This window comes from Rhinolophus hipposideros (genome assembly GCF_964194185.1).
Source record: "Rhinolophus hipposideros genome assembly, chromosome: 19".
NCBI lineage: Eukaryota > Metazoa > Chordata > Mammalia > Chiroptera > Rhinolophidae > Rhinolophus > Rhinolophus hipposideros.
The window spans coordinates 44407395-44434019 of NC_138065.1; the positions used below are offsets into that span (position 1 = coordinate 44407395).

Here is a 26625-nt window from a genome sequence, read left to right on the forward strand (position 1 = left end):
CACACACACACACACACACACACATATAGCTATACAGATATCTGTATCTATATCTATGTATCAAAGGTGCTTAACTGACACTACATTAACCTGTCAGCTGGAAGGCAGTAAACCTAACTTTCATTTCAGATGCATATGTTGCATGTAAGGTCATGATTAAATGACCACTAAGACCAATTCTTATTCTAAGAGCCTAGACTTCCAAGATTTAATTTTTGATAAAGTTATTGTCAAATGTTCTTGATAGAACAAAGATTAAAAGAATGGAAGCTCTTCCCCCAAACACTTTATTCCTACAAATTTCTTGCAACTAAACCTTTAAAAACACTGTCATAAAGTGGACTGTATAACATTTTCCCTATTAGAACACTGTTACAATTTATGATTATATTCTTGCTCAAGGTTTTGGCAACATATAGAGAAAAAAACCAGGAAAACTATCTTGTTAGAAACAAAACATATCATAGCCCTCTTTTTCTTTCAAAATGGTCAAGTTATGCCTTATGTCCCATTATTTAAAAATGAATGTATTCAAAATGATTTTTAGCAATTCTGCTAAAACACAAATTTACCTCAAGTACGTAACACCCCAGAATCATTGACAATGTTTTGTTGACACGCTTAGAACTTGAAAGTTTTTCAGGCTGATTTTTTAGCACGATTTTTTCTTTTTTTAATTTTTAGAAGCTGTCAAAGAAAGTGTCAGCTAATATCTTTCATTTCTTTTGATTCACCTTCCTGTAATGAATTGAAATAGTCACACTTACTCTTTTGACTTTAAAAGCTATAAAAAGTATTAATTAATATTCAATAACTTTATTTCTGCTGGTACTAATGTCTCATTGTACGAAGCATTTTTCAAGTGGAATTTTTCATCTCTCAAAATGCCATCTAGTGTACTTAAAAGGTCACATCACCCATGACTGAAAAATGTTTGAAGTAACAGACAATACTGGGAGTGCAATATTTCCAGAGGGCAATTTGGCAATACCCACCCAAATAATCTTAAAAATATGCATTCCCTTTGACCTAAAAACAATGTCGAGGAATGTATCCAAGGAAAAATCACAAAAACTTGAACTTTTGCTTATCTGCCTTTTCTAAAATAAACATGGTTTGCTTTTATCTGAGTGGAAAAAAATGAACTCTCAACCTACTCAGTTGATCAAAGCTCTACGTGGACTGGCAAGTTTTATGATTAGTTGCATATACTGGATGAAGGGGCAAGATTACAGAATAATATTAATTTTTTTCATATTTTTGCCAAGGAACTTTCAAAATTTGTTACAAAAGGTATGTTGTTCTCTAGGTATCTATCTCAACATTGAAATTGAGTAGAACTACAGTAAACTGAGTTAATATTCATAAAACACTTAAAACACGTCCTGGCACATGATCAACTTATGTTAGTGGTTGTTATTATTATTATACTAATTAATTAGCTATCAAATGAACAGAGGCAAAGTAAAAGGTAGTCAAGAGTCGATATAACCTGTAAATTATGAGTAAGGTAAGGAACTACCTCAACCTGGTAAAGGGCACCTACCCAAAACCCACAGCTAACGTAACTGTTATTTGCAGGTGGCATGATCATATATAGAAAATACCAGTATAAAACCCACACAAAAACTATTAGAGCTAAAAACTAAGTTCAGCAAAGTTTCAGGACACAGTATCAACATACAAAAACCAGCTGCATTTCTATACAATAGCAACAATCAGAAAAAGAAATTAAGAAAACAATTCCATTTACAATAGCATCAAAGGGAACAAAACACTTAGGAATAAATTCAATAAAAAAGTGTCAAACCTTACATTCTGAAAACTACAAAACATTATTGAAAAAAAATTAAAGACAACTTAAATAAGCAGAAAGACATCCCGTGTTCATGGATTGATAGATTTAACTGTTAAAATGGTGTATTAGTTTTGGTCATTTGGTAACAAATGACCAAAAACATGGTGGCTTAAGACAACAGAAATTTATTCTCTTACAGTTCTGGAGGCTGAGCTGAAATCAAGGCGTTGATTTCATAGAGCAAGGCCACTCTCCCTCTGGAGGCTCTAAGTAGAATCTGGTCCTTGCTCTTCTGCTTCCAGCTGCCAGCATTCCTTGGCTTGTGAACACAACACACGTCTTCAAGGCCAGTATCTACAAATCTCTCTCTCTGCTCCATCTCCATATCATCTTCTCTGTGTGGTCAAATCTCCTCTACCTCCCACTTATGATACATATAACTGTATTCAGGGCTCACATGGATTTTCAAGACAACCTCCTGTCAAGATTCCCAACTTAATTATATCTGCAGGGCCAGCCCGGTGGCTCAGGCGGTTAGACCTCCAGGCTCCTAACTCCGAAGGCTGCCGGTTCAATTCCCACATGGGCCAGTGGGCTCTCAACCACAAGGTTGCCAGTTCAACTGCTCGACTCCCGCAAGGGATGGTGGGCTGTGCCCCCTGCAACTAGCAATGGCAACTGGACCTGGAGCTGAGCTGTGCCCTCCACAACTAAGACTGAAAGGACAACAACTTGACTTGGAAAAAAGGCCTGGAATGTTCCCCAATAAAGTCCTGTTCCCCTTCCCCAATAAAATCTTTAAAAAGAAAAAATTATATCTGCAAAGACACCCCACCCCACCCCCATCTCTCCTGGTCTTGCCACATAAAGAAGCATTCAGAGATTCCAAGTTTTAGAACTCTTTGGGGGAGGAGGCATTTTTCCAGCCTACCACAGATGGCAGTAATCCCGAAACCACATGCAAAAAAATTAACTCAAAATGGATTACTGACCTAAATGTAAGACCCAAAACTGTAAAACTCCTATAAGAAAAAGAGAACAGAATAGGAGAAAACCTTTATGACACGGGGCTTGGCAATGGTTACCTGGATATGACACCAAAAACATGGCAACAAACACAAAAAATGGCAAATGGGATCCTTCCAAACTTAAAACTTCTATGAATCAAACGATACAATCAACAGAGTGAAAAGGCAACCTATAGAAAGGGGAATAATATTTGTAAATCATATATCTAATAAAGAGATAATTCCTAGAATATAACCCCTACAACTCAACTCAAGAACTTCTACAACTCGGGCTTTTTTTTTTTTTTTAAGGTGTGCTCATTTTTTTTTTTAATACTGGGGAATATTGGGGAACAGTGTGTTTTTCCAGGGCCCTCCAGCTCCAAGTCGTTGTCCTTCAAGCTAACTGTGGAGGGCGCAGCTCAGCTCCAAGTACAGTCACCGTTTTCAATCTTTAGTTGCAGGGGGCACAGCCCACCATCCCATGCAGAAATGCTGGTTGAACCAGCAACCTTGTTGTTGAGAGCTCTAACCAACTGAGCCATCCGGCCGCCCCAACTTAGTCTTCTTAATGTCCTTCAATGACCTTCCTCCCCACTGAAGTTTCAAGGTGATCCTTAGCTCACAATGTTACATGTACCTCATTTTCCCTTTGTCCTGGAACCTCTCATGTATGTGGGGTCGCTGAATCTCTTATGTATGTGGAGTCCCCATAGGTACATATGTATTAAATTTGGTTATTTTCTCTTGTTAAAATAAAAAGAACTCCTACAAGCCAACAACAACAATAAAAACCAATTCACTCAATTAAAAAATGTCCAAAGGACATGAATAGACATTTCTCCAAAAAAGATTTACAAATGGCCAACAGGTATATGAAAAGGTGCTTAACATCATTAACTATTAGAACAATGCAAATCAAAACCACAGTGAAGTATCACCCAACACTCTTTAGGATGGCTACTATTTTAAAAAACAAAATAAAATAAAACAAAGTAACAAGTATTGGTGAGGATGTGGTGAAATGGGAACACTTACACACCACTGATGAGATTGTAAAACGGTGCAGCCATTATGGAAAACAGGATACCAGTTCCTCAAAAAATTAAAAGTAGAACCATCCCACAATCTAGCAACCCACTTCTGGGCATATATCCAAAAGAACAAGCAGAGTCTCAGATATTTGTATACCTATGTTCGTAGCAGCAGGATTGTTCACAACAGCCAAGAAGTGGAAGCAACTCAAAAGTCCATCAATGGCTGAATGGGTAAGGATTAGTAGTTGCCAGAGTGGGAGAATGGGAGCATGGAGAGTGACTGTTAAAATGGCATGGGTTTCCTTTTTGGGGTGATAAAAATGTGCTGTAATTAAACAATGATGAGAATTTGTTAAGCACAATGGTTTCTGGTTCTTGGCGTGACTGACGCCATCTTAGGAAGCAAGTTGCTCTCAGTGACTGCCAGTTTACCCAGGGAGGGATTAGCCTGTATCACCTGAAAAGAATGTAAAGTATATCAATAAAAAAACTGGGAGGAATGGAAGGAAAAAAGAAAAAGAGGAGAAGGGGCCAAGTGGGGAGAAAAGAGAAAGAAAAGGAGCAAGAAGAGAAAAGAAAATGAGAAAAATAAAGAAAAAGAACTTAGACCAGTCTCTACTCACATCACATTGCCACATTTAAGACAACTGGTAAATGGCAGTACTAATACTTGGTCTAGATAAGACTCTCTGTTTTAGTTTTTCCTGTTAAGTTATACACAGGGTCCTCATTTCTATTTACTCCTAGAATGAAGCATTCCATAACGTATTATGAGATGCAAATTAGAAAGAAAAAGCAGAAATGACAGGTACACTGTCACGAAAAGAGGTAGTAAGGAAGAAATAAGACTTAAGATCTAAACAGGCATATTAACGACAAAAACACAGAAGGGTAACTATAGAGAGTGTAAAGGTGAATGCTACAATCCAATATCATGTATCAAAATAAGTATTTTAAAATAATATCCTTTGACCCTGCAATACTCTTTCAGACATTTGACAAATATGTAAAGATATTCATTACCATTTGTTTATAGCAGAAAAAAAGAAACAGCTTAAATATTCATCACAGAAACAAGTAGACTGTATGTGACATATAAAATACAATAATTTGTAGCCACTCATCTGTTACTTGATAATAGGAAAATGTCTACAATGTGTTGGAAGACCCCAGTTACTTAACAGTATATAAAATGTTCTAATTATATAAAATGTTACTTAATTATGTAAATGAAATATCTCTGGAAGGACATACATTCATTTCTCAATGACAGAATTTTGAGTCATTTCTGATCTTTTTTATCCTTTTTTGTATATTCTGAATTATTTGAACACTTTGTTACATGTGCGTCATAGAATAAGAAAAACTTTTATTAGCACATATCACTTTTAAAATCAGGTAATAATATTATTTTCAATTCAGACAAAAAGGTATCTTCAGAACTGGTATTATTTCAACAAATGCCACAAAATACAAGAAAGCTAATTAATCATAATTTCACCGGATAAACTAATGATACATTTCTGAAAATGTGAACTAAATACTGTAACATCTATAATGGTCCTTATTAATTCACCAACCCCATGGTTGGAGTGGCCATGTAATTTATCAAACAAAATGGGACCCTTCTGAGAAAACAAGGATTCACTGCAAGAATCACACTGGACACTGGTGAAAACTGAGACTAACCTGAGCAAATCAGGACATAAAGTCATCCTACCCAGCAGTCACTAGAATTAGGAACCACAACATAGGAATTCAAGAACGACATAAACTGAGTAGAATAAAAAAGTCCTTGTCGCTGCGACATAGCAAAGTGACGTATCACAAGGTGGGTCTAGTTAAGTCTCCGAGTTCTTGACAGCAGTGGTTCTCGTCAGTGTTTCCAAGCCACCGTTCCCAAACTTAACATGCCTGGACCCGCCCCCTGAGATTCTGATTCAGTAAATCTACAATGGGGTCCAAGCAGTTTTTATTCGCTGGATGATTACTTTTCATTTGACAGATGATTCTCATGCATACACTTGGACGTTATGTGTCAACTGGGCTAAGGGAAGCCCGGAGAGCTGGTGGGTGACACATTATTTCTGGGTGTTTCCAGAGAGATAAGCATTTGAATCAGTAGACTGAGTGAAGACCACCCTCTCCAATACCGGAGGGCCTGAACAGCACGAAAAGGCGAAGGAAGGGCAAGTAAGCTCTCTTGCTTGAATTGCCTGGGACACTGGTGCTCCTGCTCCTCGGGCCTTCAGTCTGGGACATGTACCATCAGCCCTGAATCTCAGGATTTCAGGCGTTAGGTTTAGACTGGATCCCACCTCGGGCTCCCCTGGGCCTCCGGCTTGCATCGTGGGCCTTCTCAGCCTCCGTCGGAGCCAATCCCTCATATGACACCTTTCTATAGATCTACATATAACCTACTGGTTCTGTTTCTCTGGAAGACCCTGATTAATATCCACCCCAACTGAAAACTGCCACAAAGATCTGTGTCTCAATCTGTAACCCACATATGAATTATCTGGGAATGTTATTAAAATGAAAATGTATTCAATAAATGTAAGGTGGAACATTTCTAATAAGCTACCAGGAGTCCTGGTTGGTGGGTCACACTAACTGGGATGGGTCCAAGGCCACAGCTGCTTAGTCCCCAGAGTGAACAAATACTTAAGTGAAGAAACACATTCTATGGTCAGATCAGCATTACTTACATTAAATCAAGGAGGAGGTTATACTTCTTGATTGAAGCTAAAAAAAACCCTCAAATTTTATTATCTGTACTAAAAACTGGAATGATTAAAAATTAATGAACGAAGACAATATGAAGAACTGAAAATATGCAGAAATTAGAGTAATTGCAACACTTGTTCAAAATTGGAACATAAAGAGAAAATCATATCTGGTGACAGAAAGTTTCAGTAAAAAGCAATTTTCCTGTCTCCAAGACAGATAAAATGGATTATATCACATAGTCCCTAAATCATGGAAGGGGAATGTTTCTACCCAATGTTGGGTGAAATTTCACATTTATATCACACTGAAACTAGCCCATATGCAACACAAATGTCTCATAAATAGCTAATCAATAAACTTCATTATGCAAACTTAAGCAGAAACATTTACATTCCTGGTGGTGTCCATCTGAATACAATTAAATTTCAGAAGGAAAAGCAAAAGTATGTTTCTCTTGAAGTCTCGATGCCACACAACTTCTCATAAAGTTCCATCCCTATTTGTTAACCAAACAAGCCTCAAATTTCAAATCCTTGTTAAAATAATACCTATACAAATGTCGTTGCAAAAATAAATAGCCTGATGTAATAGATGACATCAGCTGGAGTTGTGTTTACAGGTCTATCAATCTTAAGCATAAGCCACGACCTTAACAAGCCTCATCAAACTCTTCTTTATATTCATGTGTTGAATAGACTTGGATATAAGTATAAAACTCCCTAATCTCCTTCTCCCAAGATTTATAGCCTGGTACGGAACTAGGTTAGGTATGCTGCTTATTACTCTCATTATGCTCATTACATCTAGTAAGAAAGTAATTAGCAGCACTTACTTATAATAATCTAATTATTTTAATTACGGAGGCAGTGTTTCTCATACACTTGATTTGGAGCTCCATGAGGACAAATACATCTGGATTGATCATTGCTGTAAGCCTCAGCACCAAGCAAGGCATCAATAACTATGGGTAGGTTAGGGGGGTGAAGGAATGAATAAATGGATGAATGTTCTAGAACATAGTAGAAACCCCTAAAATGTTCGCAGATATAATTAACAAGAAAGGGCTCACTTTCTGATGTCTTCATTACCAGATATATACAACTTGATGTGATGAATCCTGAATTAAAGTATACATTGCAAACCCCACTTACGTCAATAAAGTTCACCTCCGTGAGATGTATACCAGTGTCACCAATAGGATCTAAAGTAGCTGTGAATGACCCTTACACTGAAGTGTTCTTTTCTTGTCTCTTTATCAATATAGTTTTGTCTTCTGTATCTTTACCGTGCCTACCTGCATATCCATTTAAAATAAAGAGTGCCAAAGAGATGGAATCCCTGTTGTAGAGCTCTGAATTTGTTCTCTATTTCATTAATTCACCTCAAAAAAAAAAGAGAAAGAAATTAAAAGCCTCACCATTACTGGGTGCTTCTAGGGACTCCTTTGTAGGGTTTCCCTGGTCTTCTTCTTCTTCAGGCTTTTCACTGGATCTTGACAGCCGATTTCTCAGAGACATCCCTTTACCCACCATTGTGTTCTCTAAGAAAGAAGATGTAAAAAGTTTTGAACAAAGTAGCTGGTTGAGGAAACTTTCACAATATCACCATATTTAGGAGGTGAAAAATGATGATACATACTCTTCCTTTTATTTGACTTTAGTTTTATGTAAGCATTTTCTGAGTACAAGACAGTATAAACAAAAATTTGAAGAAATTAGTCCCTATAAAGTAACTGGCTAGTTTCAAAGGCCCGTATTTACACATAGCCCCCATTCTTAAACAACAATTTAGCTGAACACACAAGGCATAAGTATATGAAAAATTAAGAATTCAATAACAAAAGATAGAGTATGACTAATATCAAGTCAATGGTAAAAACAATAAATATATGAGGTTCAGAGACAGAAAAGAGCATTAAAAGATGTAAAGTTTTTCCAGAAAAGGCATTTGGTCCGAGTCTGGAATGAGCACTCCATGAGTGAGAAAGGGTTAAAACAAGGTCCATGGACCTTGTTCAGGGACCACAGCTGATCAGACTGCTTTGTTAGAGGACAAAAAACAAGCGTTTGGAGACTATCTGCTAAGTTCAAGGACTCTCCTGGGTGCTTTCATTTTTTTCTCATCTAATCTTCCTAACAACTCTGCAAAAACATGTTATTATTCCTGGTTCACAGATGAGAAAAAATAAGGCTCAAAGTAGTTCCTGTCCAGCCCTCTACCCACACATCAGGAGCATAACTCATACCTGTTGTGGAACAAACTGGGTTTCTTAGGAATGCATCCCTTGGGAAACTGGGGGCGGAAGTCTTAATAAGAGAGCATTAGAAATGACTTATTTAGGATTTGAGACTTGGGTAGGTGGTTTTTGGGGAATGTCCAAAACAACAGAGGTTCACTCTGACTTGGGTGCTGTCAGAAAGCAGGAACAATTCTAAGATTGGTTATATCAACAACTCTCTATCGGAGGCCAACTAGAGGAGGGCTGGAGCTACAATTGATAAAGCAGCAACAATCACTCACATTAGACTGGGGAGGGGAAATTTTGTGACTTGGACAATGTTCACATTTTGTCTTCATCCACTCTGACCACAGAATGGCCTTGCCTGATGTTGATGGTCAATGAAATCATTTGTGTTCAATAGAAGAACAGCAAGAAGACCTAGCTGGTTAAGTGCCACCTAGCTCGCAGCAACGAGCTGATGTTCCAGCACAGCTCTAACATACTTTCCCAGCACAGTAACTTGCCCAAGACCACACAGCTAATGACAGGGCCACCTGTGAACCTGGGTCCAATCCCAACTACAAACACCACTGACTATCTGAATTTTTTGTTAGGTTGGTAACAGAGAAATGTGATGGAGGAAAAGGCTAGAAAGCAGAGCTGGAGTCAAATTGTAAAGACCTAAGAAATTAGGATTTTTTTTCCAGCCGGGCAATGGTGCACCATTTTAAACACCAAGAAATATGATCAAGGTCAAAGATCAACGTCGAGACAGAACAAGGTTTACTCCAAAGCAGTGTTTTCCTACACAAAAAGTTTTCATCAGTCTGAAGCAAAGGATGAAGTACTCATTACATTATTTTTAAAGCTACGTATTTTTAAATTCTAAGATTAAAGTCTCTGCAAACTTTTAGGTTGAAATGTCCTTTTCTGTATGAAATGTAGCACATGGTGAGTTTGATTGTTTTCCTAAATATCACTGCTTGGCAAAGTAAAAATCTCACAAATCTACATCAGTTCCCTTCTAATTTTTTTTCTGAAACTGAATCAATGAAACAATTATGGAAGAGTAGATAAATATATCAAGTCGAAATTTTGGGAGACCAATCAGATCCTATTAAGAGGAACCTAGGAAAGAGGTCAGGGCAACTAATAAATTTGAAAGTCATTTGTGTGACAAAAACAGAGGAAGCCAGAAGCATCTCATCCTCCAAAAGAAACAATTTGAGAAGTGAGATCAGACAAATAAATTCTGAGGGCTGCCCTCAAAGTAGGACATCAAAGAGTAGAAAAGAAATCAGGGAAGACAACAGAGCCAGAAAAATGCAAAAAGAACCAAGATGTTTCCAAAAGGAAGGAATTATAGAGGGGATAATGTTAATTAAAAATAGGGACTCTACTTTTAAGTGTGTATGTGTTTTACATGTATTATGTATTTTAATCTCAATATAATCTTTAAGGTAGGTACTACTATTTTATTCCCCAAATATTGTCTTTGGTCACCATGTCTTCCCATATACTCTCTCCAGTCTCTAGAAAGCCAGTTCTCCTCTGCTCTTTCTTTATCTAGCCACCCCGACTCACCCTTCAAAGACTCAGCAGCGGCAGCAGAAGAAACAGCAGCTCTGATTTAGTGAGCAGCTATTAGGTACCTACCAGGCACTGTGCTGCTAAATCCTTTACATTTTCTTATGAAACCTTTACAAACTTAGGAAGTAGGTGTTATCCTCATTTTACAGATGAGAAAAATACCCCAGATCATCTGATTCTTCAACAGCAGAACTGGGATTCAAAACCAGAACTACCAGATTCCACAGCCTACTTTGTAATCACCAGATTGCCTGACGCAAGTCCCCTGCTAAGGTTTCTTTGACCACCATCTCTTACCCCCCATTCCTATCACACTACTACACTTAGAGAGCAATACTCTCTGCCTCTTGTACTACCATAAGTTTCTCAAAGAGAGGAACTACGTGGTTTTTTCTCTTTGAATCCCCCCAATCTAATAGGGAGTCTCTGGAACACGATAGGCATGCATTAGTGCAGACAGTGAATGTATCAGTTAATACCACAACCAGTAATTCTAAGTAACAGGATACGGTGCTCGAAACTTCGAGAATCAAGAGGGAACTATATGCTGGGAGGAGGCCACTGAGCATCATCTTTACTGTGAACAGCTCCAGACATCCTACTCAACAGTAAGATCTACAACAACGGTTCTGAATTGTGGGTGGGGGGTCCCCAAGACTCCTAAGGGTCTACAAAAACTCCTTCAAATATTTCAATAACTGAAAGAAACAATCATACATTTATCATACAAAGCAAACAATACAGGCGAATGAAAACTATGTCACTTTGCTTTTGGCTGAGACTGTTATCAACTCGGTGAGAAATCCGTTATCTCAAGCTGATTAAAATTACTTATTGAGAGGTGAGAAAATACTTAATAAATCAACTTTTGAATAAATCAAAACAGACAAATAAATGATGCTTAACGAGGCAAAAGATAAATAAATAAATGTTAAGCCTGGGTACCCTCTCGAAAAATGAAAACAATTTTAAAAGTCCTTGGTGATGAGATCAGGCTCCATCAAACTCATCTAGACAATAAAGCCTTACTTTGAAAGCTGAAATACAGCCACTGCGCTTGCACAACTACACTGACACTATTTCATCTACTTGGTGCAGAAGTAAGCCAGAAAAGAAAACGCTAATTTCGTAACAAAATTTTCATGTCATAGTCTGACTAATACCACAGGCCTCCATTTCCTCTATTAGCAGGAAGTTAGAGAATGGTGATACGGTGGAAAAGCACCAGATTTGGTGTTAGAACACGGGAGTTTACGTCTCTGTTCCATCGTGTCATTATGTCCTTGGGTGAATGCTCCAAACTCTCTGAATCTGTTTCTTCTTCTAGAAAATGAAGATAACTACTACTGCAGTTTATGATCACAAAAAAAACAGTAAGATAACATACACTAAAGTGCCAATGTTTTATTATTAACGGGCAAGTTTTAAAAATTAAGTGATCTGATCCCTACAAATCTACCTCCTGTATGCTAAATGACCTAGTCAAACATTAAACCGTACCATCCCTCCAATTCTACTTGTTTACTTTTATGATGTACTAGATGAGGGTAAATAAAGTGCTGTATGTGTAATTACATACTTCCTCAAATACCGCTCAAACACCATGTGGTTTCCAAGACAAGATTAACACATTTTATTATTGTCATACATACAGATGTTAGGACAATTATTACGCTCAATATTAGGTTGGTGCAAAAGTAATTGCGGTTTAAAAGGTTAAAAATAATTGCCAAAACCACAGTTACCTTTGCATCAACCTAACAGCTCACCTCACTTTTGTCCAAATTCTCAGATCATGTCAATTGTAAGATTAGGAGATGATGTCTGAATTGAGCTCCTCTGCCAGGCATGTCAGCTAACAGTATGTGGCTGTTATTGCAGAAAATGGAGGCAAACTATAGTAATGCTCAGCTCAACGGTTCTTTCTCTAGACAGATGGGTCATTTGGGCCGCTGTGTGCAGAGCAGACCATGAGGGCAAGAGAGCCCTCAAAGGACCACAAGGGACCAATTAGTTCGCAGACAACTGCAATCATCCAGGTGGGGGACGACGGAGAGCTGAACTTTTTATTCCCTTACCAACCTAGATACTAGCTAGGCGAACGACTTCAGCTGTTGCAAAGACAACGACTTCAGCTGTTGCAAAGACAAAAATTCAGATTGTGATTAAGGCTCCATGTTTCTAAGTGCTTACATGATCATTGCCCTTAGATGTGAGGTGCACCAGTGTTTTATTGCTCCCATTAAACAGGACCTGGAGGGGGCACTGTCCTCCTTGTTTCCTGTTCATTCTAGGTCACCCTTCGTCTTTCCCTTCCTTAAATACCTGAAATAGCCAGATTAGCACAACTGATAGCCAGCCTGTGGCAAGCAGTGCTATCTTCCTGGTCACTCCCTTCATTCCCTCACTCCCTCCCCCATCTCCATCTCCTTTTACCTCAGCATCTATGTATATCCATCCATCCCCTACCCGGGTCTGCAGCCTCCTTGACTGCCTTCTGTCTGCAACAAACTGTTTTTATGTCCCAGTCACACATTCCCCTAGATTCTACTGTTACGAATGAGGGCACCACGTCTGTAATTCGGATTGCCAGCATGTAACTCTCCGAACACCACCAGCTCACTTACTCCGATGCCTCCACCCCGAATCTTTGATACCCTTCTCTCCCCACCAGGCCCACCCTTCCTCAAGCTCCAGGCGCACATCTAAAGGCCTGCTGACTCGACACCTTCCCGCAGATGCCTTACAGGCATCTCCAACTTAACATGACCCAAACTGAACTACTGAAGTGCCCTCCAATTCTACCCTTCTTACTGTCGTCCCCATCTCAGTTAATGGGACTCACAGTGACTCTGCCCAGACTTGAACAAACAAAAACGAAAACAAAACGAGGAGTCATCCTTGATTTTTCACTTTCCCTTATCTAATCCAACGACACGTCCATTTTACTCTGCCATCAAAATATATATCCAATTCTAACCTTTTCCCACCATGTCCACCCCCTTCGCCACAGTCTCAGCCAGCGCCACCTCTCACCGCAGTAACCTTCTAACTGGCCTCTCTTCATCTTCTCCCTTCCGGTCTAGTTTTTAACACAGCATTCAGTAATCCTTTTAAAAGGTAAGTCGGAGCAAGTCACTCCCCTGCTCAAAACCCTTCAAACATTGGATTTTGTTCTAAGTCCTTGCCATCACCTAGTAAGTCCTCCAAGATCTGCCACTCACCTCCCGTCCCCCTCCCCGGCACCCTCAACCTCCTACAACAATTCTCTCACTTGCTCTCCTCTACTTACTCCGACCTTTTGCTGTCTCTCAAACAAGCCACGCTCCTTCCCTCTTAGAGGTCTCTGCGATTTCTTCTGTCTGGAACATCTACCCCAGGTACCCTCTAGGCTTTCTTCTTCCCTTCAAGTTCTCTACTCAAATGTCCCATCCTCATGTCCCATCCCGTCTTCCCTAACTAAAGTAAACATTCGCACACCCTGTTACTCTTATTCCTGACCCTGCTTAAATCCTCTTCAAAGCACTTCCTGCCCGATACGTTACAGCGCTTATTGTCTATCTCCCCCACAAGACTGGAATCCCCAGGAAAAGCAGAATTTTGTCTTGTTCCCCATGTTATCTAAGTATCTAGAACCATGCCTGGAATACAGTGCACACATAATATACATTTGTTAAATGAGTTAATAAATGGTTACCAAGCATTTTCACATGCATTAAGGAAATAAAACAAGTAGATACTAGCGATGGTTGTTTGCGAAACAAATATTAATAGGCTAGCCTGAGAGGTGGAACTCATGTTCAATTTTCTTTCTAATTTTACCTATTAATATTAAAAGATAAATATAAAACAGTTAATAAGGAAATTTACCTAGTTTGGGATTTCAGTTGTATATACATAAAAACGATCTGTCCTAGAGTTTAGGACTTTTCATCAACACCTACCACTCAGGACCCAATTCTAAATTTAGGTTGTCTAAGAAACTCTGAAAAACAATTTGCTGACAAGTACCATGCTCTTTAGTCTACTGGAAAACCTGTCAAATTTGAGAAACTGTTCTGCTGAAACAATTCAAATAATTAGAATAAACATTATTAGAATTGTTAGGAAGTTTCCCTGGTGCATCATTACAATTTTCTGTCCTCTCTGATAAGATGTTTGTGTACAGTATCTCCTTTAATGCTAACAATAACCTTATGTTGGGGTAATCCTGTTGCCATTTTCAAACAGAAAAAAGTAGTGACTGCCAGAAGCATAACTATACTAGATGAGAGTAAAGAAAGAAAACTTCAAAGTAGGAGTTAAAAAGAGAGCAAGCATAGGTTTTTTTAGTGCAGGATCAAAGGAGTTCTGTTTCTTGAGTCCATCAATACATCCTTGTATCAGAGCAAATCTTAGCTGAAATTCATGCTCTGATGACCGTGGCATGTCTAAAAAAGGCTTTGGTAGTTTAAACATAGAAGGCAAGAAGGCAATGTGCACTGAAATTGGTTTTTAAGTTCTGACACTTAAATGGTATGTGCCAATTAAATGTATGTTAAGCACCTCTTTTCTATAACGATGTTAGGTAAATGTGTTGTAATAATACAGGTCTGCCTCATTACATTGTTCACATATACACACAATGTGTCAATAGAAGGGATAACTATTTAGAGAAGTTAAACAAGTACTCATGGAGGCGGCAACATCAGAGCCAGAGTTCAAAGAAGCAACAGAAGTTTGCTAGGCATCAAGACAGGGTGGGAGAAAGAGACTACACTATGAAAAACATGACCAAGTACAGACCTTGATGGATGGATTCATTATTTCAAACATTTTATTGAGGTCTAATATGTATCAGGCCCTGGGATACACAGATGACTACAATAGTCTGTCTCTCAAGAAGTGAAAATCTAGTGGGCAAAAGACATACAAACGTAATTGTAACACCTAATGGTATTACAAAACTGCATCCGAGATGTCATGGAGTATGAAGGGAATACAGGCCTGGTGGCCAACTGAGTTTAGGGGCAACCAGGAAGGTTTCTTGAAGTAGGTAAAATCTAGGCTAAATCTTAAAGGAAAAGAAGGAACAGGCTGTGCACAGGGTAAGTGGAAGGGTAAGAACAAAAGGTCAAGGGCCCTGAGGAGCCATTCTAAGGAGCCTGGAACTTCACACAGAAACAAGGAGCTAATAGAGATTTTCAAACAGGAGGTGACTTGGTATTTGTCTTTAGTAAGACAACTCAAGGGACAACATGGAGGACGTGCTAGAGAAAGGAGAGGCTGGCAGGGAGAACACTGAGCTCACAGGAAGAATGATAAAGGCCTGAAGTAAGGCTCAAATGACATGAGTTTACAAAGTGAACTAATGATTTCAATAAAGAGATAGGGAGATAAATTTACCAACATTAAGTGGGAGCGTCAATGAGATGTCCAGGTGGCCACAGCCAGACGACAGTTGGAAATGGAGATCCCAAGTGAGTTTTTTAACTCAGCTAAGGCTATGCATTAAGCTGAGTAATTACAGGAGAAGAGAAAGGAGTAGATAAGTTCAATATGGTGTGTGTGGGTCCAAGTGATGATGACCCATAAGCAGATGAATATACAGGTCCGGACTGAAAATGGAGATCTGGGATTCATCGGTGTACAGGCACAGGCAGGAAATCTCCCAGGGAGAGACCATAAAGCAGAAAGAGGTCACCTAGGGAATAATAAAACTAATATTTACCTAGTACTTACTATGGCTCGTTTAATCCTCACAACCACCTATGCAATACCTACGTACTATTATCCCATTTTACAGGTGGTTAAGTAATTTCCCCAAGATTACAAGACAAAGAGCAATAGAAAGCAAGGCTTAGGATCTATTAGAGGAGAACCAGGAACAAGAAATGTTCGAAACCAACTTAGATGATTCCAGAGGTAATCTATGGTCAGTATCACTGAAAATTTAAATAGAACCAAAAAAATGAAGGAAAGAAAAAGGAAGGTGGGACATGGGATATTTAGTAATTTGGGGATATTAATAGCTACATTTACTTCTACAGTTAGTTGCGGGAAGAAGGACAAAGAAATATATTGGATTGTTGTTGCGAAATGAGCTGAGGAAGTAAAAACACTGATCATAAGACTAGTTAGTCTAGGAGGTCCAGCAATAAAGACACCGGACACTAGTGTTTACTGAGTAACATTTGCAGTGCTGTGCACCCAGGTTCAATGCAGCCCATATTTCATTTACCATTTCCATTTTAAAAGACGCAAAAGATTTGGAAATGCTGCGAAACTTGCTCAAATCAAAGTCACACAGCAGGTAAGTGGCAGTGGAAACATTTATCCCAAGGTGACATAAAGCTGACAGATAACTATTTTAGAATACAACACACTGATTGAACACTTATTTCTTAAGAATCTAATCTATGCATTGTTTTTGTAATGTTCAGTATAATAGTCTAACTGGCCTTAAGAAAGTGTTAAGAAACAGATTTCAACCGAATAAATGTGGAGATCTAATTGGCTTTACTAAGTGGTTTCGTGAAATGGGCAAGCATCCCACCTAGCTACCAGAGGGTGCTCTGATGAGTTCTACGAAATGGAAGGTTTTTATAGGCAGAAAAAATGGTGGGACTAGGAAGTTAAAAGAGTGGATTACTTCAGGCAGGGTCACCTTCCCCGAGGGAAGGCACAGGGGTCTTATCAGGCAGATTGATTAAGATTATGTTTCTTCTTCTCTTTTTTTTTAAGTGGTGAAAGAGTAGTTTATTAGAAGAGATAGTACACTTCAAATAAATAGAAGTGGATGGAGCAGTAGAGAATGGCTCAAGGGCCCAAGGTGGCATTATTAGGAGAAAAAGTACACTCCAAATGGTTTCGAGCAAAAGAAGAGGCTGAAACTGCAATCAGATAAGGTATTAAGTCTAGGTTTGGTATCTGGAGCTTTTAGCATGAATGACACCATTTTGGGCCCGTGGTTTTCTGTTTAACAAAAGCAAAACAAAAACAATGGGTTTGAGGCATAAATGAACCATGTTGAAAGACGTGTCAATTGTAGTCTGCCTACAGCGTTCTTACTAATAAAACTTTCAAAAGAACCTATAAATCTGTAAAACAAATAAATATTGAGCGCCTACTCTCTCCGTGAACTTTGGTAAACCACTCCCAGGTTCACTAGGGAAAAAGAAACAATTGCAGATAAATTTACAATCGATCCAAAACAAAATTTCTCCCTCTTCCTTCTAACCAAAGGTTTGCCCTAATACAGCCCTACAACATTTACATATCAAAGAATTAGGTCATTAAGTCAATTAGTCAAACTACAAAACACAGGTAAATTCTCATTTACATCTGGATGGTCAGTACACTCATTTATCCTGTATGATAAATTCCAAAAATAAATGTATTAAAACCTTTTTCCATTTCCTTCCCAATGGAAACAGGTACTCTTCTCTAGTTAATATCTCCCATTCAAAAGCTCCTTCCTCTGTCCTCCAACTCAGTTCATTCTGTACCTGTGCCAGGTGCTGGGCCAGACTCAGAGAATTAAGACATAAATAAGATGGACTAGCCCAGCTGTCAGGATATTTACATGCTAGTAGAGGAAACAAAGCATCTAAGTAACTAATGCATCTCCTTCAATTGATGATTAACTGCTGCTAAGGAAAACTGAGTGTGCTGGGAGAGTTTCACTGGCATAGGATGGGTTTCCTGAAGAAGTGATATTTGGGTTTGATAATCGAGACATGCACAGAAGTTGGAGGAAGGGGCAGAAGAGCACCTAAGAAGTGAAGGAAACCCCTAAAGATAAGGAGATAGTAAAAAGAGGCTTTCCTAGAACAACAACAACAACAAAAAACCAGTGTGGCTTGAGCCCAGAGAGCTAGGCATCAACTGACCCCAAATGAACTGGAGATGGCAAGTGTGGCAAGAGTACTTTGGTCTTATTATCCTATGAGAAGACGGAATCTTTGAGAGTTGTGAGTGTATGATCCATTGAGACACAGGCATTTTTAAATGATTACTCTTGAAAGTATCAGAGCTTCCAAAATCCATTCTCATGCCTAGACAACTCACTTACAAGTCATTCCCCCACACCAACCAACTTAAAGCAAGGGGAAAAAAAAATGCTTCAAGTTGAATTCTAGCTCAAAGGGAAAGGCATGCACTCTGGGGGGAAAACAAGTAGTTTACGCAGATGGCAGCCATTTAAATATTAAGAAGTGACCAGTGACCTTAATCTATATATAAATATGGAGACTAGAGTTTATAGTGTCTCCCTTACAAATAACTTCTAAACATACGCTTAAACTGCATGGCTATTGACACTTAAGAACGACAGAAACTTCAATACATCCCAATATTGAAAAATAAATACGAGCTTGATGAAAGGCTCTGGAGCCCAGACAAGCAGATTTCGATGTCTTGAAGTGTCATCCATCCTTTCGCACACGTTTTTTCCCAAATCAATTAGAAGCTGGGTGCAGTTTTGGTTTCGCTCTTTGAAGGCATATAATGTCTTCTAAGTCATTAATTTTCTTTACTACCGGTGGGAGAGATGCCAGCGGACTCGGGGGACACCAAACCCACCTCCAACCAAGGTTTAAAAGGCTGCCAGCCAGCCGAGCGCCCGATGGTAACTTTCGCGCCCTCTCCATCCCCTAAACTCCCGAGGACTCGCGGAGCCTCCCCTCCCCCGGCTCCGGGCCGCCTCCTCCGCCCCCCGGCCCAGGACAAGGCCAGGCCCTCCGGGCCGGAGTCGCAGCCATCACCTCTATCCCCTTCTTCTCCGGCTGAGGCGGGTGGACCCAGACGGAAGGAGGAGGGGATCCGGGGCACGGGCATTACCTGCGGCCGCAGCCCGGCAGCGGGAACCTCGGCAGGGAGGGCACAGCCGGGAAGCCGTCACAGCGAGGCCCGTAGGAAGGTCGGCTCAGGGTGGCTCTCCAGGTGCCCAAGGCCGGCAACGCAGCCAGCCCGGCCGCAGACGAAGATAAAGCACGGGACTCCGGGGCCCCACCGCCCCCAGCCTCGCGGCCCGCTACGCAGCGTCACGCGCACGGCCCTCGTGGGCTCAGGATTTCATTGGTGGCCCTGGAGGCCCCCAGGCCCCGCCCACCGCCCACGGCCGCCCCGCCCCTCCCCGGGCGCGCGGGTACGCGGGGCGAGAGCCCCCAGCTGGCCCTGTCGCCCTGCGAGGGGCACTAAACGCTAGCAGATCGTAACACCGGCGACAGCAGCTTGCTTTCCGTTTCTGCCCAGCGATTCGTGGGGTGGCAGACATGGGACCGAGACAACTTCCTGCAAGTCCCAAAACGGCACCCTGCGTGGTAGCCAGGGACTAGCGAGTCTGGTGCCTCTTCGAGAGAGTCACAGAAGCCGCTTCTAACACAGGATCGTTGCAGTTGGAACTGCCCCTCGAGGAAACAAAACAGAAGCACTCGTCAGAAGCGTGTGTCATGGGATGCTTTCAGGCTTTGTACACTGTACGTGACTATGCCTTCAAGCACGATCCGAACTAGATTAAGAGACAGTAAGATATGTGAAGTAAACAGGCAATTAAGTAATTAAAAGGGGGACTTCATAATCAAAGAAAAAAAAGGCAAATGCAAACAGATTTAGGACATAGATTAGCTAGAACAGTTAATCGCTTAGGTTTTACGAAGGCAAAGGTGCAGGTAAAGTTAGGTGAAAAGGGAATGAATGACGGCAGCAGAGACGGAAGGGCCACACTCGCAGCTTCCAAACCAGGACAAGCTAAGCTAGCCTGCCTTATCACTGGGACCCTACTCCAACCAGGTGAAGATGGCCACCCATGACCGGGTCATCTGCCCTAAACAAATGGCTCAGGTTTACCTGAACTGATTACTCTCTGTGGACACTTTAACAAAGAGGATGGACAAGTACCCTGGCCCCCCAGAACAGGCCCACTTTCCATCCCAAGGCAGAGCAGCAGTCATTGGAATTCAGTATTGGCGGCCACTGGCAACCCACCCAGTTTGCCTCTTTTACAACTGTGATTGATTGCTGCTTCTGCCAACAGGATGACAATAGGATCTGGTAGTTAACAATGCCTTTGGTGGATTCCCTCTCCCTGCCCACTAGTTAAAGAGCTGTAGGAACACGGACTCATTTCCGCTGAGACTGTGCTGGCCACCTTATGTATAAACTAAGAAAACTCTTGTCTTTTTCTTTGTTCCATTTATTCATTCAAAAAACAGTGATTGTGTTTTGTTCTTGGTGCTAGAGATACAGCAGTGAATACAACAGAAGAAGCCCCTGCACTTAGAAGCTTATGTTTCTAGTGGAGACGATAAAGAAACAAGTAAGTAAGATAATTGCAGGTCATGATAAATGCCAAAATGAAAACAAAACAGTGTTGTCCAGGAAGGACTCTGTGAGGAGGTGCTCCAAGCTAAGAGTAGATGAGGAGAAGGAGCCAGCCATGCCAACTGTGGGAAGAAGAGCATTCTAGCCAGAGGACAATGGGTGTGCAAGTGCTGATGCTGAGCTAGTTAGGCTTGTTCGAGGAACAGAAGACCAGGAGGTTTGAAGGACCGTGTGAAGGTAGGAGATTGAGGTTGGACAGTTAAGCAGGAGCTTCACTGTGTTGTTTAGATTTTTGTTTTGTTAAGTTTTGTCTTGTTTTGTTTTTTAAATCAACCTATTTTGTGGAGAATGACTTAGACAGGAGCGGAAATGGAATCAGGAAGAAGCCAATGATAGGAAGCTATTGGACAAGCCTATGAGATAGATGATGGTGCTGGATTAGGGTAGTTCTATGGAAATAGAAGTTGCAGGATTTCAGGATATTTCCTGAGGTGCAGGTGTGAAGGTAGTGAACAAGCTAACTCCCGGGTTGTTTACTTAAGTGAATGGGAGGATTTCACTTCAAGGCGGAAGACCGTTTAATATAACTGGAGGGACCCTGAAAGCCTCTGCCCACACTCTAAGCCTCTCCCACCACTGGCCTGAAAATCTCACATCACTCAATCCTTGGGAACAAGGCTTGGTTAAATTCGAATGTTGGCTTCATCATGTTCCAAAAAATACATGTACAGAACTTACACTGTGTTTCCCCGAAAATAAGACCAGGTCTTATATTAAGGTTTGCTCCAGAAGACACATTAGGGCTTATGTTCAGGGGGATGTCATCCTGAAAAATCATGCTAGGGCTTATTTTCCAGTTAGGTCTTATTTTGGGGGAAACACAGTACTAGTTGTAGGAATATGAAGTTGAATAAGAACAACTATCTATTGGGGAGATAGATAATAACTAAGCCATTTCAAGACAATACGATAACTGTTATAATAAAAAGAGGTACTAAAATTGCCTAACTAACAAGGTCATTGTAAGGATTAAATGAGTTAATAATGCCTACGAAGCTCTAAGTACAGACACGGGCATATAGAAATACTCGATACTATTAACAGTTGTTTTACTCTTTTCTACGTGGAAGCTCGTCATTACAACTGATGTTATTATCCTCTGGATACAGTAGGACCAGATAGAATGAATATCATAGGAGAGGGAAAGCTGAAATGGAGGAAGGCTCACTGATTCCAGCTCTCTAAACCAGTAGGAGGAAGATTTGAGTTGGCAGGCAAGAGAGGAGGGACAAGCAAGGGTAAAACAAGGTTAAAAGCCAACAAGACAAAAGGGAGCCAGACTACGTAGCAGATAGGCAGGTAGTTGAGTATTGTTCAAGTGTAGGGCACTTACTGAGCAGTGGCAAGATGTAAAGCTGGTGTCAGGGCTTGAGAAGTTTGTAGGCCAGGCTGAGACTTCCTGACTCAGACTTGCATAGACAACAGGGAGCAGGAAGCTTGGTAAGTAGGGCAGAGTCATGATTCAGGAGTCTGTACTGGAGGGCCATGCAATGGAGATGGAGAGGTCAATCAGAAGGGCATTAGAGTAATACAGGTGAGAAATGCTAAGGGCCTGAACTAGGGCAGTAGCAAGTAGGAGGGAAGAAGGGGGAGTATTTGAGAAATATTTAAGGACACAATTGATGGACAGTGTTTGGATGTAGAAGTTAAGACTGCATCCAGGATTTCTGGCTTAGCAGGCTGGGTGGATGGAATAAATGCTGACTGAAGGTAAGGAAATGCATTTGAGGTAAGAAACTGAGGTAAGGAAAAGCTTCACTTGGGTTAAAATTTAAGCTGAACTAGTCCACCTCCTCCTGAGACCTAAAGGAACTGAACAAGAAGCAGTCAAGTTTTATTTTGGTTCTACAATAAAATGGCTTTAATGTGTCTTTTTTTTTCTGATTACGGCAATAATGCATACTTATTGCAGAAAATAAAATCGAATACAGAAAAGCACAAAGATAAAAGCCATCTAATGTCCCACCACCCAGAGATGATGTGGGGAAGGCAAAGAATAATGGCCTGAGCTTGGAAATTGAGCTCTTTTGCAGGAAATCACTGAGTTCCATAGGGAGGGAACCAGAAAGGGAAACTGAACAGGAATCACACCAGGTTTTAAGACACAAACATCTCAGTTCTTGGAATGGTCACATCTCCATTAATGATACAAAACAAGCAATAAACCTTTATTCCATCTCAAGTGTGGATAATTTCTCCATTGGCGCTCAGGCTTAGTGAAAACATAGACTCCTGTGGAGTTCAAGTTTTGGGACTAAGAGAAGAACAACAAAGCAAGAATGTAAATCAGGACCTTCATTAGTATGTCCCTGAAAACTTGGAGAGCTGGAATCCTGTCTTGTTTATGTATTCTGGAAGCACCCAGTGCATTACGTATGAGCCACCTGGTAAATGTATTAAATGAACTAACGAAGCCAACTGAAGGCATAAGTCCCTAGATTGTGGGCGGATCCCAAACAAAATAGAAATCAGACATCACTCCTTCTCTTATGGCCTTAGTTATCTCACAGGCAGTGTCATCACTTGTTCTACAAACAGAATTTTTTATAGACAAGGCAGAAAGCCATCTATTCCAGGTAAGTAGACTGCTCACTCAACTCTATAGATTCTCTCTAGCTCTAAATAAATAGCAAATTACATTTTAGGCACTGTAGTAGATGTAATAACAGTTCAAGGAATGTACACACCTGAGGAAACACCCTCAAGAGTTCCTGAATCACCACAGATTTTTTTTTAATCTCACTGGAATTAAGTTATAAATATAAAGAAGATTCTTATCAGTTAAGATGATAGGGTCTTAGAAAAACCATTAAGGAAATAACTCAAAATATATATAGTCAATAAAATCATTAAAGGAATTTAATGTGCTGTCTACATGAGATACAATTTAGACGCAAAGATACACATAGGTTGAAATTAAGAGAATGGGAAAAGATATATCATGCAAAAAGCAACCATAAGAAAACAGAATGGCTATATTATTATCAGACAAAATAGACTTTAAGGCAAAAATGTTTAAATGGTACAACCACAGTGCAAAATAGTTTGGCAGGCAAACACGGAGTTACCAAATGACCTGGCAATTCCACCCATAGGAAAATATACCCAAGAAAAATGAAAACATATGTCTGCACAAAAACTTGTACAAGAATATTCATAGCAGCATTATTCATAATAGCCAAAAAAGTGGAAACAACCTAAATGTTCATCAACTAATGACTGAGTGGACGAAAATAAAGTGTGCTATATCCATATTATTCAGCCATAAAAAGAAATGAAGTACTGATAAATGCCACAACATCAATGAAACTTGAAAATATTCTGACAAGGGAGGAAAGGGCTGTCACAAAAGACCACATATTACATAATTCCAACATTATGAAATGTCCAGGATAGGTAAATCCACAGAGACAGAAAGTAGATTGGTGGTTCCCTAGACCTGGGAGAACGGGGAAAACTGAGAATGACTGCTAATAGATACAGAGTTTCTTTTTGAGGGTGATGAAAGTGTTCTAAAATTACTTGTGATGGTTGCGCAACTCTGTGAATATACTAAAAACCATTCCATTAAATTGTACCTTAAATGGGTGAATTGTACGATATGTGCATTATATCTCAGAGAAGTTACTTTGGAAAACAGGCAAAATTATTATAGAAGTTCTGAATGGTGGTTACCTCTTCCCAAGTTATAAATTGAGAGCATGAGGGAGCCTGCTGGTGTGTTCGAAATGTTCAATGTCTTGATCTAGGTGGTTACATAGGCGTACACAAATCTAAGAATTCTTCAAACTATATACTTAAGATTTGTGTACTTTACCATATGTAATACCTCATACAAAAAGAAAAACATTTTTAAATGTCAGCTCTATTCAAATAACTTTGACTTAAAACATCGATATTTATTAATTTTAACTTGCTCATTTAATTTTCATAAATAAGACTTTATATGTAAAAGTAACTTCTAAAACATATTAAAATAATTTTTATTTTACATTTTGGCATATACTTTCTTAATGAAAATATATTCAACACACTCTATTTTCATACACTTTAAATTCTACTACATTTTTTGTGCTAATATTCTAGATAATTACTATAGATAGAACACAAATAAAGGAAAGTCTCAATGATAACATAATTAATGATTTTGTTGAAATGTTGGCAAGATAAAAGTTATGGCATAAATACATGATGATATATGAATTACATTTTATGCTTCATTTTAGCTCATCAGCCAAAAATCTAGACACATGCAATAATACCTAAATTGTCATTTTTGACTTTCACTTCTCTTTCAGTCATATAAAAACTATAACTTTACATATAGTTCCGCATTTAGTTGTGACAAAGGTTTATTTGTTGAGGTCGGAGGATGTGCTTTATTTGATAGCCTGCGTTAACTTGAGTTATAACTTTTAAAGACTTAAACATAAGGCATGTGACCTCAATTTTTTGTGTGTCCTAAATCACATAAATGTTATTGGTGAGCCTACACACAGCATATGTTGCTGCCTTGTTTATAGTTATCTATATGCTTTTTAACACCTACTTTACCTTACCACGTGCACACACACACACACACATACACAAAAATTCTTTATTGCTTCAGTAGAAAAGAGATGGTCTTACTCGTTCTTGATTCCCCATGTTGTCTCTATCTCCATGACTGTAGGCACCAAAAAATAGGTTTTAACTTTAATTAACTAAACCACATATATAGGAAATGGGAGGTACACCTGAAGAGACTTCTCTAGATATGGTGAATTAAGAAATCCCCAAACAGGCAGGTATGACAGGTATAAAGAGTCAAGTCTTTTGCCCTCAGGACATATAAAGCATAAGCAATAGAGAACAACCTTACTCAATCTGCTACACTAATGTGCATCCTTTGGCACAAAAAACAATTCACATAGGTGAGAGGTTCACCGACGCAGAGTTGAGCTGGCCAATGTGTGGTAATGAGACATATGTCTTCTTGGTATGTTGTCTTAGAAGAGATCGGAAGACATTAAACTTTATACTTAGGGATAAAAAGCTACTCTCTAGAACTATGTAAGATCCTGTATCCTATATGCAATAATCTAGTAGTCCACCTTTTATTTCAACTGTAATCCAACTATAGAAATTACCAGTAAATGGGTGACCGGTTAGCTCAGTTGGTTGGAGCATGGTGCTAATAACTCTAAGGTTGCCTGTTCGATCCCCGCCTGGGCCACTGTGAGCTGTGCCCTCCAAGTAATATCTGTGGTGGTTTTCGCAATGTAATGAATAGCCATCTATTAGGAATTTGACTAAGATTCCCTAATAGGTTATAGGGGATGAATACGTTTTAAATAACAAAAATAAGATTAAGCAACCATTAATTTCACTCAACAGCTATCAACTAGAAACAGTGACCCTCACTGGCTGAGTTCATACTATTGCAGAGTCAATGTGAAACAGTGGACTCAGATCTTCAAATTTCAGGTCATAAGGCAGACTTGCACAAACATTGGTGGATTGTCTCTCTTCTGTGGGAACACAGAATGTAGGTCAAAACAGGCTGGTTCTGAGCAAGAACAAGTTGTCTTGTTACTGTCTCCATCTTACCAAGTAAATTTTGTGACTTGAAAGGTTTATATTGGAGATGTGGTAGGATCAAAAACATGGAGGTCAGAAAACACAGGTTGTGTTTAGGAAATAATGAGTAATCAAGTTGGCTAGGAGACCTAGTGCTTCTCAAACTTTTCTGCCAAAATATCTCCTTACAGAGAAAGAATAAACTTGAATGCCTCACTCGCCAAGAAATTTAGGCATTTGTCCCACATCCTCATGCAATGTCTTTGAAAGCTCGTTTTTTTCTTTAAAATGAATGCAAATTATGCGTATCTGTCTATCATA

The 26625-nt window shown here is 39.7% G+C and overlaps 1 protein-coding gene across 1 annotated transcript in view; it reads right to left on the minus strand.

Annotated features, from left to right (window-relative positions):
• Positions 1-19423, minus strand: part of SOAT1 (sterol O-acyltransferase 1) — a 57262-nt gene extending 37839 nt beyond the window's left edge. Inside the window, exons 1-2 of the mRNA XM_081026516.1 lie at positions 19204-19423; positions 7990-8112 (exon numbers count right to left, since the gene is read on the minus strand). Of these exons, the coding sequence (XP_080882642.1) occupies positions 7990-8104 (115 nt within the window). The 5' untranslated portion in view covers positions 8105-8112; positions 19204-19423. The remainder of the gene's footprint in view (positions 1-7989; positions 8113-19203) is intronic.
• Positions 19424-26625: the final 7202 nt, after the last annotated feature.